Below are 15053 nucleotides of genomic sequence, written 5' to 3'. Positions count from 1 at the left end.
TGCCCCGGCGGCGCTGCAGGTGCCGGGGCCAGGCGGCCGGCAGCGCAGCGCGGCACAGCTGCCTTAAGGCTTGGCTTCTGGCCGGTTTGAAACCTAGAAGGCCTTGCCTGGTGTTCCCCTTCTCTACGCGCAGTGCACGGGGTTGTACGCTGGCTCAGAGCTCCTCCTCTTGGCAGGCAGATGGTTAAATGCTCGATAGTTACGTGCTGGTGGATAAGGGGTGAGAAGGGAGGGGGTGGGATGCCTTCTATCGCTGTGCAAGCAACAGGTTGCTGTTTTCTTTCCAGGAGCAATGGCAGGTGAGGCGTGCAGCCGAGGAGGGCGTTCTGCTCTGCCGACAAGGGGGTCTGGCACGTGCTGAGCTGCTGGTGTCCTGCTCGGACCCTTCATCCTTCCCCACTCTTGGACCTGACATCCCAGTGCACGCATCCAGCACGATGCCCAGCAGTGATGCAGGTGCTGAGGTGGGTCTGTAAATCCCATCAGCAGAGCTGTTACCAGCCACAATTAGCACTGATCGCAGGGCCACGGGTGTGCATGTCTGAGCCAAGACAATTGATGACTCAGTCCTTTTGCTACTGAAGCAGTGTTTGTGCCTCTTTTTTTTTTTTTTTTTTTTTTTATAGTCACCTGAGTTTGTGGGCAAGAAATATGCAACATTGTGAACAATATCTAATAAATAATGAGGTCTTCCCAGGTGGATTTTAGGCCAAGTAAAATATGCAACTGGGCCAGATTACTTAAATTTTCCAGCTATAAACTGTACTAATTCACCAGCTGTATGCAGTAAAATACAAGTGAAGGGGTCTCCCTTGAGATCTGGTGTTTAAGGCTGTGGAAATAACGGCTCTCTTCAAAACATAACAGCCCTAAACAAAAGATAATGCAACTTAAGGATGCTGTGGAAGTGAAAAAGAGACGGGCAACAGGTGAGAGTTACTTAGACAATTTTATTTATATCCCCACTCCCCAGTAATGGGGTTCTGTAGCTCTATTCCTTGTGTAAGGAGTTCTCTTTCAGGTTTCCCACACCATGCAGGAAGGAATTATGGTTGTTCCATAATAATAAAATCTGTCCACAAAAGCTGTAAACATTCGTTTGAGTCTTTTGTTGTTGTCTCTTCCAAACACTCACACAATATTTGTATCAAAGAAATTCTAGGTGACCTTTAATGTCTAGTCCCTGACAGAATCTCACACTTTTTTTTTTTTCTTTCTCTTTTTTTAAGCAAAAATACCTTGATGTGAATGTTTTTTGTGACTGATATCTGACAGAGTCATCGCATTCCTGTACTTCCAGCCCCTACGGAGCCCCTTGCTTAGAAAGTTTCTGAAACAAGCCCTGTTACAATCCCGCAGGGATATTAAACCTTCACAAGGTCCAATTCTTGGTCTGAGGTCCCCCTGCTTTTACACCCGAAGCAGCGCAGAACTGCCACAGCATCTCGTGCATCTATGTTTCCACACCTGCGTTGTACGGAGAACACCCGGCTGCCTTGCAGCGCTGGGCACGTGGAGCATGAATGTCAGGGGGGGGCAGGTTTTCTCTCCTGCTTGTATCTTTGCGTTCAGCCCGTAGCGTTGAGCATGAGTTGAAAGTGATGCTGCAATCTGTTCAGCCCTGCCAGCTCATTTTAATAGTCTCACTCAAACGCACAATATCTCCTTAGCCCGCTTGGCTTCGTGAGTGTAGAGGTGAGCAGGTCCTCTTTTATCATTAAGACTCTTTCAAGTAATGCTTTCTTTTGGCTCTCAAATAAATCAAGGACAGCAGTAAAACAAGAAAGGAAAATAAATCTTCTGATGGATTGCAGACAGAACAGATTCTTTCAGCTCTTTGCTTTTTACGCTTGAGTTCGGTAATGGCACGTAGCGTGTTTTGCACTTTCCTAGCAAGCTGCCCATGCTCTCATTCCAAACCGTGCACGTGACACCCGGCAGCTGTGAGGGTCCCCTACGACTGACCCAAGGCGGTACTTTTCAGGGCTATCGGTCACTAGTAAATCCAGGCTATTTCACAGAACTTGTCATTTTCCTTCTGAGATATTCTGAAGGATTTTGATAAGGTTCTCCAGGCCAAAAATATAGCCGTGGTCCGGCCCGTCATAAGTGGTCTGATTGCATTTGGAGCCTTTGAAAGTGGTGTGGGCAAAGTCTATCATGCGGACGTCAGCTCTGGAGTGATTTGTGCCATGTGACGTGGTGCAGTTTGTTTTTTGGAAGTGAAGGTGATTATCCAAGGGTGCCGCGTTCTCCTTGGGCTCCTGTCCGTCATAAATGATGAGAAGGGAGCTGGAGTAGAACCTGTAAGAGCTTTGCTTCCTGATGACAGAAAGCAGAGCTTTCAGCCGCAGGATGATGGGCTCCAGGAGATCCGTTCGGAGGTGGTTACCGTTGCACAGGAACTGGCGCAAGGTTTGCCTGAATCCCTCTGGCGAGAGTTTCCTGCCGTAATATTTATCTTTGCAGAGAAAATGGCCGGTGTCCGCTTGGTAAACCTGAAGGGAAGAGAGCGACAATCCAGATGGGGTTACTCAGTTTTGCCAAAGCTCTAGATTTTTCCCTGATACAAAAGTTCAGACCCAAGCTGAAATGGGGCACGGGTCCTCTGCAGTCTAGCAATATCTAGCAACGCTGGCAGTGTACTGCAGGCTTCCCCCTGCATCCCAGCTCCTGTCTTTTCTGGCAATTGAAACTATCCAATTTAAACCACTAGTGCGGGTTCTTGTTGTACTGCTATAAATTACCCCTTTGTGAAACCCAAATAGCTGTAAGTCATAGCCGTGTCACTGGTGATTTAACAGCATTTTCCCTCGGGCTATGGTAGGAGTTTGCAGCAGCACAGGAGTGCCCCAGCTTTCTACCTTCTCACAATATGTAACGCACGGGTAGCAATAATCTTGCTTGCTTAAACACAGAGAGACAAGACGCAGTCAGGAATTTGTATGTGCGGCTCTGCTAACACTGAGCAAGAAATGAAGGAGTGAATTTAGAATTAGCTCGCACGCCAGTTGTAATTTAAAGGATAATCTGCTCAACAGAAGGATGTCAGAGACCAGAAAGGGACACAGGTTTTGACACTGAGTGGTTGCACGGCTATATACGTGCTTTATAATCATCATTGTCATAATTATCCTTCAGGCACAGCAGAACAACATTTGGAAACCTGCTTGAGAAGTGTGAGCGAAACAAATGCGTGGTTTCGGTTCGCAGGAGGAAGGGCAGCAATTTTGAGCAAGAGGAACCATAATATTTAGCACAAAATAAACCCCTCGCTCTTGCGGTGACAGGATGAGGCAGCTCTGTGAAGGCATGAGCGGGGCAAGGGATGCTGCTTTGGTTTTCTTTTTTGGCAGCAGCCAAGAGCTGAGGGTGAGAGGGGAATCTGTGTTCATCTACAGGCAGATTCCCAGCTGGAGCCAACTGGTTCCAGCTGCTCATACTGGTGGCAGTGGTGCAGGGTGGTGCTTATGCAGCCACCACTTGTGAAAGCAGCCAAATCTCCAGAAGTCCAAGAGGGGATATGGGCAAGGGTTACCCTACGTGTGCCATTTTCCAGACTCTTTCCTAAGCATCCTCTCCTCTTTGAGGATAGGACACACAGCCGGGTGGCCAGTTTTTACAGCCTGTGTTTGGAGGGAGACAGGAACAAAACTGCTTCAATTTTCACCAACAAGGGAACAAGTTCCTTCAGATTTCCAGCTTGGTTTCAAGCCATGTGGCGGGCAAACACCAGAAGGACTGCGGCTCCATCTTACCTGCATCCCGCAGATGCGAACGCCCAGGGACGCAGAGGTGCTTTGTTCACACTTCTTGATGTGCCGGGCCTTCTTCTCCTCCGAGGCATCATCGCCGTGCTGCCGCGTCCCCATCTTCAAGTCCAGGATGCAGGGATAGTTGTATTTGGACACCACATTTTCAAGCAGTAGAAACTCTGAACACGAGTTAAGGGAAACCCAATACTTTTAAATTCTAATTGAAAGAGGTCTTAAATCAAAGCAACGGCTGACGGTCTCCATAATAGCTCACAACCGTAATGAGACTTTCTGAGCCAATTTTACCAACGTGTCATTGCTATAGGCCCCTTGCTGCCAATTTCAGTTAATTTACTGTAGTACAGTCCTACCAATTAAAGCCCCAACAGCTCCATTCTCTAGTGACACGATAGCCCTGGGCTGTCCATCCAACACCTTCCCTCAGTGCTGTACGCACTCCAGTGGGTGTGGGAGAAGTTGTTAAACTGTATTGCTCACATGACTGCTGGGTAATGAAGTGTAATAGGAAAATAAAAGGCAAGGCAGCTGCTAATTCCTATATAGTTGTGTTTTTAAATGTATGCCAAGGGGATCCTTGACTCATGCTGAATACCCGTTATGGGAAGTAGGTTTTTTTCTTTTTCTTACCTTCTTTTTTTTTTTTTTCGAATAGAATATTTCAGTTGGGAGGGACCTGCAGTGATCATCTAGTCCAACTGAACAGCAAGAGAAGATAACAGAGCACTCTACTCTGTATATTCTGTATTTCCCAGGGTCTGGACAGAGGAGGCATGCACACCCCCTGCAATAAAACCTAGAATCATAGAATCGCTTTGGTTGGAAAAGACCTTTAAGATCATCAAGTCCAACTGTTCCCCTAACCCTGCCATCCCACCACTAAACCCTGGCCCTAAGCACCTCGTCTGCCTGGCTGTTAAATCCCCCCAGGGATGGGGACTTGACCCCTTCCCTGGGCAGCCCATTCCAGAGCCTGACAGCCCTTTCTGTGAAGAAATTTTTCCCAACGTCCAACCTCACCCTGCCCTGGCACAACTTCAGACCATTTCCCCTCATCCCATCGTCCGTTCCCTGGGAGCAGAGCCCAACCCCCCCGGCTCCCCCCTCCTCTCAAGCAGTTTTAGGGGGCGATAAGGGCTCCCCTCAGCCTCCTCTGCTCCAGGCTGAACCCCCCCAGCTCCCCCAGCCGCTCCTCATAAGCCTTGTGCTCCAGCCCCCTCCCCAGCTCTGTGTCTCTCCTCTGGACACGCTCCAGCAATGCAACGTCTTTCTTGTAGTGAGGGGCCCAAAACTGAACACAGTGTTCAAGGTGCGGCCTCACCAGCACCGAGTACAGGGGCATGATCACTGCTCCTGCTGGCCACACCATCCCTGATACAAGCCAGGATGCCATTGGCCTTCTTGGCCACCTGGGCATATAAACCTATATGGATTATGAACTGTTATTTGTAGCCCAGACTACACTGGAGGGGAGACGAAAAAGGATACGATGAAGTTTGTTCTCGTTATGCTTGGAGGACATGCGGTTCAGGTGCTGCCTGTGACAGTGCAGTCCCCAGGGGTTGTAGCTGTTTCTCTCTGGCTGGTTTCGGTTTGCATCTTCCAGAAGCGAATCTGTGCGGTACTGAAGGTCTGTCCTCAAGAGCATCTTCCCTGGGCAGCTAGACAAAATACACAAAAGAACATGGGTGGTTTATAAGCTCCAGAAGAGAATCTTCCCTCCCCTCCTCTTTTGTAGAGCCTCAAACTTGATAAGGTAAATTTTCAGGGACTCTCAAAAGAAACATATTCATCAGGCCCAGCCTGCGGAGATCCTTTGTTACTCTGTAAAAGTAATTTTCCCAAAGCCAGCTATTGCTGGGTGCCAATATTTTCTTTCATTATAATTTCAAAGTGTGCTTGGCTCCCATGAAAAGCACCATTCATAGCGCCAATGACCAGGAATCCCTATTTATCCACCTAATGGGCACAACACAGGCAAATTGTCCAAAGGTAGGAATGAGTCTCAATTTAGAGGGGCTGGCTGCAAGGAGGGGAGGGAGGGAGCCATGAGGAGATTTGTTCTCCTTGGAGGGTCATTCCTCGGTCTCGCTCATCCAGACCCCACAACTCCCATCACGCCAAGGGCAGCGGTTTCACAGTAGCAATATTGCACCCTTCAGTCCTAGCTGACCTAGGTCTTTTCTGGACCAGCTTGAGATGAAAGATGTCTTGTGGAAAGCTTCTGCGAGCCCTAAGGTCACCGTGTGCTTGCAAACACTGCAATGCCTTTCAGAGACAGCTTTCCCCTGGGGGGAGGACAGGATCAAACCACCCCAAGGCTACTACTTCTGGCTGGTGACCAGCAGAAAGCCGGTACGTGCTGTGTGCTTGGTGGCTGTTCTCATGGGGCCTCTCCTCCTTTTGGAGCATGCTGTGCTCCAAGGAAACAGATTTAAAGCAGAGTTTGAAGCATGTATTTGAGCAACGGCATCTCAGCGGTAGCCAAATCTGCCCCACTCCATCCAGAAGCCAGGGAAGAGATGATGAACCATGAAGCCATCAAACTGGGCTTTGTTTTTCTTCATCTTGCCTGGGCGTTGCTTTTGCTCACTTTGCCTTAGAAAAGGAGTTGTGCCACCAAACCCATCCCGCTTAGACCCTACCCAAAGTGGCAGGGGAGGGCCGGGGGGACGCTTGCAGGGAGCAGCAGACCCTCACCTGTCTTTGAAGCTCTTGGTGAGCTGCGTGTGGCTCCACTTGACGAGTGTGTGCTCGCTGCCACTGCTGCTGCTGGCAGCCCACTTGCATTTGTGCCATATCGTCACCGAGGAGTCGCCGATGGCGTTATCCAGCCGGCCACGGCTCTCCGTCTGCAGGCTGGGGCTGGCGATCAGGGTCAGGTTGCCGAGGCTGTCCTTTTTGAGGTGCACAGAAACGATGCCTGGACAAAAAGGGGGAAAACCAAACCAAAAAGAGATCAACCCATGGGTTACCAATACAGGCTTGGTCACCATCTGCGCCTCCCTAAGCGCGCTGGTGCTTAGCAGGACAGCTGCCTCCTTGTCTTTTAGTTTTGATCCCACTCTGATTTGAGGCCCAATAAACACCATTAGTCTGAGACCCTGGAAAACAGGCACAGGCTTTTCTAATGATCTCAAGGCTCGGCTTGAAACCTGCCTCCTCTGAACATCACGTTCCTTGGTCCTCCATCCCAGCAAGTGACCCAGCAAAGACCCCTGCGTTGGACCCAGAGCTCCTGGCTTATTTATGACAAGGGATTTAGGTCTCACTTTTTAAGACAACAGCAAGGTTGAAAATGCTTTTCATTGGCAGGAAGCAAAGGGAGGGTTGGGGACCAGGAATTTTCCAAAGACAACCAGCGTGCCAACTGCTTCCTTTAATTGGAGACCCCCCCAGGAGCAAGGGCAGAGGCGGGTGCATGGGCTGGCAGCGCTGCCTGCGTACGTGATGCCTGTACACTGTCGTGGTCGTGTCCTTCCTCGAGCACCAAGGACCAGCACCCAAGTGGCCGACGGGGGGGGGGACCGGACCCTCACATGTGCAGTGTTCATGCACGAGGAGCAGCGTGACCGTGAAGGGGGATTAGTTCTCTCCACCATGAGTGCTTTTGCACTTTGTGTATTTTAGCATTGCAATTTTCCCTGACTCTAATGGGAATCACAGGGCTCAAATGCCATTCAGCCCATCACATATTTAGCCCAGTCTCGGCCCATCCCTGGCATGGGGACGGCTGCCTCCACATCTCAAATGACAGCGCAGGAATGGCCATGGTTTGCGTACCAGACAGCTCTGACCTTTCTGGGAAAGGCTGATAATGGCAGCCCCGCTCCTGCAGCCCTCCGTCGAGCAGAGGCATTTTTAGAGCATCGCCCTTTGGGTCTCAGAGGGGATGCCAGCCGCATGAGTCGGACCCGGCTGCTTTCAAGGCTAGCTACAGCAGGGCAGATCCAAAAGAGGACGGTCAAGGCTGTTGGACCAGCAAAACTCATCACTGGAAAGATATCCCCTCCCGTTAGCAAGACGTGAAGCTGGGTTTTAGCCAACTGTCCCCAGGGTACCCTCACTTGGTCTGTTGGGCACTGCGGGGAGATGCATTTCGGCAGCATAACGAACAAGGGAGCTCTCTTCTCCCAAGCAAATTTGCCAAAGCAAATAAATATGCAAACTCCCCGCTCTCCATTTAAAGTGAGATTGTAGTAAGCAAACACAGACAGAAGGATTTGCCTTCTTGCGGCGTGCGAAGCGTCCCGCCTGCTGAGTTTTGCTGACTGGGGGAGGTTTTTGCCACCTGAATTGCAGGAGCCCTGGTGCATCTGCAGCCACTGGCCACCTCCGCCAGCCTCGGGGTGCCCATCCCTCCCTGGGTCCTGCACCCCATAACCCCACAGCTCCAGTGTATTTCCCCCCTGCCCTCCGTACAGCCCCTCTTGCTCAGGCACCATAACCATTTCTGTTCCCTTTTGCTGCAGAATCAGCATTAATCCGGACAGCATGCCATGGCAGGCTTGGGTAAAGCAGCTGATTTTGCACTGAACTGGGGGAGGAAGACACACAGGCTGCTTTGCTGAGGGAGCTGGGGGGCTGGAAACCTTAATTAGGGGGTAAGTAATATTTTTCGCTATCTTAGTCCTTTGCTCATGGCTGCAGTGAGTGCAGGGAGCTCTGCCTTCCTCAGGCTCCCACGTTACCCACCTCACCTTTCCCTGAGTCCCATTCCTAAAAAATCCCTATTCCAGATAACTGAGAGCAAGCAAAATTCCTACCAGCTCAGACGCCTGCTTTGAATTTTCAGGAGAAGTAGGGAGGAAAAAAAGCAACGTATCTTTGGCCTAAACCAAAGCCTTTTTATTTTTAAAAAGTCACGGCGAGGCGAACGGAGTCCTTGATTCCAAATCTGGCTCTTACGCCTCAGTTATGGCACTGTAGCAGCCTGTAACCTTAAAAACCTGCCCCAATTTCCTATCTGCAAGTCAATGGAGCTGTGCTGATTTACATAGTGCTGACAATCTGGCCCTAAAAACGTTATATATAGCGTGAAACTAAGAGTTCTTAAGTATCTTACATTAATATGAAAATTAATGGGGAGATTTTCAAAGGCAAGAATGAGCCGTTAAATTGCAAGGGAATGTGATCCTCTCACTCCTTCCAGCTGCAAACTCCAGTTCGTAAACCTATGTCTCAGCCTGAAAAATACTTTTGGGCTTCTATCCGGGTTTTTGCATATGTCCTGCAAGCCACCTACGTGTGCAAACCGCATCTATAACACGTGGCTACCAACATTCTCTTTTATTGCAGCCAGGAAAAAATCTATCTGGGAGCAAAGGTGTATTTAGGTACAAATGTCTTTGCTGGCATTTCAGTGTCACCAAACCACAATCCCCCTGTGTCCCAAGGCGGCGAGGCAGCCAGCAGGTATTTACGGGTGCTGTCACCATGCTCATGGCATCCCAGCAAGCCTCAGGAGCGTTTTGCTATGCAGCTCTGCCCTCGTGGATTTATTTTTAAATTTACAAGTGCATTTATTTACTGCCGCGTGCAATAGGAACCTGAGTAGAACTGGGCTTGAAAACAAGTCCAGCATCCCCCTGCAAGCTCAGCGTGGGGCAGGCAGAGGTTTGCAAGGGGTTGGAGGGGGGGAAAAACCAGTCCTGAGGTCTCCAACCTGCCTGAAATGGTTACGTGAGCAGTAGACATTTTTTTAAGCAGCCGGCTCGGTGTTTGATTTGATTGCTGACATTTGATCAACATTGCACATAATGTCATCATTACGTAATGGTCCATGAGCCGTTCCCCCCCCCCACGGCCCAAGAATAGAGATGAGGAACACGGACACGTGCCAACCGATGATGACGACCCCAGGATTATTCCCCCTGATGGCCATCGCCGCCCCCCCCCCGCCAACACCCTAATGGGAAAATGTTCCACCTCTTTCATTTGCCTGGCGTTCAGGGCTGGGACAGTTAGAAGCAGAATAAAAAAAAACGCATGTGCCCAATGCCAAATTGGAGAAGAATCGTTATTTAATTAACCCTCATCACAAAACTCACTGGGACTTGCGACAGAAGAGAAAAAGCAGACAAAAAGTTATTAATAACCGACCCAACTGATAAGCTGGGACTGCTTAACATCTTTATTAGAGAGACAGAGCAGGGCCCAGCTCTCCAGCACCAAACCCTGGCCCCTGCTAAAGGAAATTGCTCAGAGGAAGATGTGTTTTCTTTCTTAAGCATCTTTTTAATATTGTCCCATAAATCTACAGAGGCTCCTGACTTTCTGGGAAAGGGAGAGATTGGATTGGAAGCGCATCGAAAGCGCGGCCGACGCTTGGAGCTCCTTGCTGTAACGCTGAAGGACCAAAAGATATTTTAAGTTTTTACGTGACAGCTGAGCTTCTCGCCTCTCACAAAAAGCCAGGGTCGGGAGCTTTATGAGCAGCACAAGTCTGGCAGTAAAAGCAGAAATAGTGAGGGAATAAGAAAGGGAGGGAGGGAGGATGGCTTTAATAAACTGCTAGGACCCCCCCCGCCCAGACACCAAGAGCTGGTTTTCAGTAGCTAAGCTGAGAAATTCAGCTGGGAAAGTGGTTCAGGGCAGGGAGAGTTAGGGCCAGGGAAGCTGAAGGGGGGGACCGAGCAGTGACGGGGGGCACCGAGTGGAGGGGCAGGCGGGAGGCTCTTCCCTCTCTCGGGAAGGTCTCGTTTGTGGCAGGATTTTATTTTTAAGAAGTTAAGTGGTCTGTGCCTCTGCTCCTCCAGGGACCAGCGCTTATGGGAGTTCTAGGGGGAGCAGGGCTTGGCGAAGGTGGAACACCCAGCGAAAGTGATGCTTGATACAGCCCTGGGCTGTTCTTTCAGGCTCGGTATTTGGTGCTGGCCCCAAGGACCATCTCTCCCCCAGCTCGTGCTAGTGCCAACCTTTCCTTGCCCTCAGGGACTCCTCTGCCTCTGACACAAACCTTCACCTCCTGGAAAACCAAGTCCTGGAGCAATGGGGCCACGCACGTGGGGCAAAGTCAGCCTGAGCTCTGCTCCTGGTACACAAACCCTTCGTGACCAGGAGTTGCTAACTCAAAGCTCTACTGAACAGAGCACATAACGTGTCAGATCCTGGGGCTCTTGGTCTGGATGTGGCTCTCCTAGTCCCTGCTTTCCTGCACCTACTCAGGGCCGCCATTCACTTGTCACCAGACCAATTTGTCTGGGGCCATGTCCTGCAAACATCCTATTCCTGCCCCTTGTTCTGTGTTTTTTCTTACCCTCCCTGTCCCACTCCTGCGCTGCCCAGGCTTTTGGCTCCTTGGAAGGGAATCGCCTTCATGCTCAGCTTCCACCTTCTCATTCCTGTTGCCCTCAAGAACAGACCCATTTCAGCCCTATTTGCCATAGTGAGCGTCCCCTGTGTTGCCAAGGCCAACCACAGCAGCAAGGGGATGGGCAGAGGGGAGGATCTCCTGGTGCCATCAGCCTGTGCTCAACCCTCGTTAGACATCAGAGACTCCCCCCAGCCACAGAGACCCAGGAACACTCTCAGTCTCAGACCTGCTCCTGTGCAGGCTCTCACCCGGGATGGATCCTGGCTCAACAAAACCTGCACGAGTGACAGGGCTCCACAACTCAGACCCAGCCTGACCGAGCCAGCCAGGTACCTCCCAGTCCCTTATCCCAGTCTCAGGACTAATTCCGGTGACAACACCCCCAGCCCTTAGCTCCTTCCCCAGCATCTCCCCTTACCTTTGTACTGGGGCGTGAACTGCTTCATGGCCAAGGGCAGCGACTCGTAGAAGCTCAGCTCCTGCGAGACCAAGGGCTTGCAGACCGTGTGCTCATCGTACTTCATCATGCTCATGTGGCCGCCCACCTGATGGACGAAGGGCTCCAGGAGGACGGCGGTCCGGCTCTCGCTGGGGTCCAGGGGGCTCTGCCCCACCATGGTGCTGGGCGAAAGGCAGAGGGGGGGTCTCTCCCCTTTAGCAGCAGCGAAGGAGGATCGGAAGCGGGGTTTGGGACATGCTGCTCCGGGCCAGTGCCAGTTAACACCCACGCTGGGCTTTCACCGGTGGTGTCTGCAAAACAGAGGGGATGGGGGAGCGTGAGAAAGGGGGACGAGCCACCACAAAGCCACCATCTGCGCTGGCATCCCAGCAGGGCTGGGAGCTCAGCCTGGCCCCCCGTGCCCCAGCCTGTGCCCCAGCGAGGGCCGGGCATCGAGGGCGCAGCCGGGTGGGACAAGATCTTTTGTTGCCCCGGGGCTGGCAGGGAGCCCCAGCCTGAAGTGCAGAGTCCAGAAAAGACCCAATTTAGCCCTGTTGGGGGCAAAAGAAACAGAGGGGAATGATCGAGAAGAGCTATCAAGTTAATGCAGTGGCCTCGTCAAACCAGCTGGATCAGGGCATTCCTTGGGCCGGTAATGCCAGGTTATTAATATGCTGTATTAATGACACCCCTCGCTGTGAAACAGCCCCACTTTGCCTTTTGAGACAGTGTTAATGATGGTCTTAGTCTTTCCAAGCTAGGACATTCCTTGCAAAGGAGGTTTATTAATAAAACCTCTGGAAGCTTGCCTCCCCGCGCAGTCCCTTGCCTCTGAACACTGCTGGTGGGGCTATCGACATCTTCTGCACCTTCTAAAGAAACCTCCGTTTGGGCCATTCCCTGTCATTTAACACCAGAGCATTAGCAGGAGCGTTTCCTCCACCCTGCTAACACATGGCACGGGGACGTGTCAAACCAGCACCGAGACGATTTGCACCCAAGCGCCAGCTCCCCCGAGCTCTCCAGCCCTGCCCTCTGCTACAGCCAAGGGAGCATCCAGCAACAGATCCGCTCCTGATTCCAGCCCCCGAAAGAAAATCCTCCTTGATTTTGACACCAAGTCCTGGCTCTCAAACAGAACAGCAGGGAAAGCACAGACGTGGACTGCATCCATGCTGTGCTGCCTTGGTTTCTCTTGCAAGCACCCAGCAATACCCACACCTTCACTTTATTCCTTGCAAGAAGCCCAGGGATGGCCCTTGCTCTGGTGGACATCGGGCAGGGGAATCCCATAGCCACTGGGGAAGACAAAAAGGCAGCTGAGCTAATATTTATACTGGAGAAGCTGTCTGGCTTCATACCACCAAGGTGGTAAACTCAGAGGAAGACACTCCAGACCCCAAAATAAAAGGGATGGGGGGGAAAAAATACAGTCATTCTTTTGAGGATTGGTGCAGCCCTCAGAGAGGGGTGTGCAGGGCCCTGGTTTGCCTGCCCCTGTTAGCATGGGTGGCTTTGTCCTTCTTCCTCCAACTTCAGTCAAGCTTGGGCAGTTCCGCATCCAACTTTTCCCCAGTGCAGTAGATAACAACGTCTTTGGAAGACCCTTCTCCCTGTCAAACCTCCAGGATGTGTTGCTGGCTGTGACTGACACCACCCCTGCCCTCCCCAAGCCTCGCTGGGAGTGGGGCAGCACCATCACCCCCTCCCTGACCAGGCGGCACCCACCAGCAGAGGGGTGGTGGCATCCACCAGCAGAAGGGTGGTGGCACCCACCAGCAGAAGGGTGGTGGCACCTCCCCACTCACACCAGGAATAAACCCGGAGTTCCCCATTGCCGGCAGCCGGCTGCTCCCGGGGCTCTGCGGGGACTCAGCCTCTCCCCCCAGTGCCAGCACTTACAGCCCGGCCCGGGAGCTTTAAGCACCGAACCTCAGCGTATTCCTCACCCCGCAGCAAAGAACCAATGCTCTGCTGCTTAAATTTCCCCTTCATGCTGCTCCTGCTGCTACTCAACCAGCGCTCGGCACAGGTGCCCGTTTTGGTTTGTTTGCCTTGGAGGAGGAGGATGAAGTGGGTTGAAGGCAGAGAAGGGGGCGAAGGAACACTCCCACCTCCAAAACGCGTGGAGCAGCTCCTTTATCTTCCCCCAAGGTGGTTTTTTTTTTTTTTTTTACTCCCCCCATTCTCTATTCTTTCGTCACCGCACGCTTTGGAGAGGAATTTCTACTCTGCAATTACCAGCCTGCACCAGCGCGGAGGGAACAAAGCCAGGCCACTTCCATGAGTGCTTTTCAGCCAGGGAAGAAAGCAGTTCCTCAGCGCCTTTCGAGAAGTTAATAAAAGCATTTAGCATTTCGTTAAGTTGCGGCAACTTTTAAAGAGGATTTCTCCCTTGAAAGCTCTAGGTTTGTTGTATTTGGGTGGTTTGGTTTTTTTTTTTCCTCCCTCCTTAAAAAAAAAAAAAAAAAAAAAAGAGAAAAGCAAAAAGCAAGCGGATTTGTCATAAGAGCCCTACGGAACAGAGAGCGCAACATGACTTCAATCCCGTATTTATTGCTTCGGAGACAGTCCAAGGCTGCAACCCGGCTGACAGAACGCACAGCTCTGGCAACCTTGGCTTTGTGAAGAGTTGGGGAGGAAAAAAAAAACAAACCCCAAAGCCCACAATTTGCTAAGGCTCTTATTGTTTTCTCTTAAGCAAAACTCGGAGCGAGATTTGCAGCAAGAGAAAGGGGCTCTTTTCATTTAGGTTTTGTTCTGAACAGCTCAACCATTCGGAGCAGATAAATGTTACCGCAAACACTTACTGAGCTGCTCTGAGCTCCTCTGAAACAAGACACTCTTGAAATAAATCACTTCTGCCGGCTCAAGTTATTGCAAATGCCAAAAGATATTTACGTTGCTAAAAATACATGGAATTACGTATAAATCTGTATCCTCAAAAACAAAACCAGAAACCTTGAATATTTTTCCTCTAGCTAAAATGAAAAAAAAAAAAAAAAAAAAAAAAGGTGGCATCCCAGGCACTGCAGATGAAGATGAGTCAGAAAATATTGGGGAAGGAAAATGCTTCTCTGTATGGAGAAGTCCCCTTGCCAGAATTAAAAAAAAAAAAAGACTTTAAAGCATCTGGAAACATGAATCTCCCTGGCTCTTCTCCCCGGTGACTGCCGGGACGCCCCAGCTTCCCTTCCAGCAGCAGCAGCACTGGCTTGAGATGGATTTGCATTTCTAACGCTCGCCTGTGTGTAACGAGGACCTGCCAGGCTGATGGGCACCGGCCAGACCACAGCTCCGCCGGGAGCACAGGCCAGGGCTTTTGGGGGCACCGATTGCTGGGTACCATTACCCCCCACCCTGCTCTCGTTCAGGGCTAAATGTCAAGAGTCTGAGCTAAATCATAGAATTGTTTGGATTGGAAAAGCCCTTTAAGCTCCCCCAGCCCAACCATTCCCCTACCCCTGCCATCCCACCCCCAAACCCTGGCCCCAAGCACCTCGTCTGCCCGGCTGTTAAATCCCCC

General features: G+C 51.0%; 1 protein-coding gene across 1 annotated transcript in view; it reads right to left on the bottom strand.

Annotated features, from left to right (window-relative positions):
* Window positions 1–1410: 1410 nt before the first annotated feature.
* IP6K3 (inositol hexakisphosphate kinase 3) overlaps window positions 1411–15053 on the bottom strand; it is a 21646-nt gene continuing 8003 nt past the window's right edge. The window contains exons 5-9 of the mRNA XM_009638200.2: window positions 11507–11838; window positions 6474–6696; window positions 5262–5434; window positions 3759–3934; window positions 1411–2498 (exon numbers count right to left, since the gene is read on the bottom strand). Coding sequence (XP_009636495.1) covers window positions 2028–2498; window positions 3759–3934; window positions 5262–5434; window positions 6474–6696; window positions 11507–11705 — 1242 coding nt within the window. The 5' untranslated portion in view covers window positions 11706–11838 and the 3' untranslated portion in view covers window positions 1411–2027. The remainder of the gene's footprint in view (window positions 2499–3758; window positions 3935–5261; window positions 5435–6473; window positions 6697–11506; window positions 11839–15053) is intronic.

This window comes from Egretta garzetta, unplaced genomic scaffold (assembly GCF_000687185.1).
Source record: "Egretta garzetta isolate BGI_Z169 unplaced genomic scaffold, ASM68718v1 scaffold105, whole genome shotgun sequence".
Lineage (NCBI taxonomy): Eukaryota > Metazoa > Chordata > Aves > Pelecaniformes > Ardeidae > Egretta > Egretta garzetta.
Note: the sequence above shows the minus strand (reverse complement) of the source record. Positions and strands in the feature narration are given on the sequence as shown.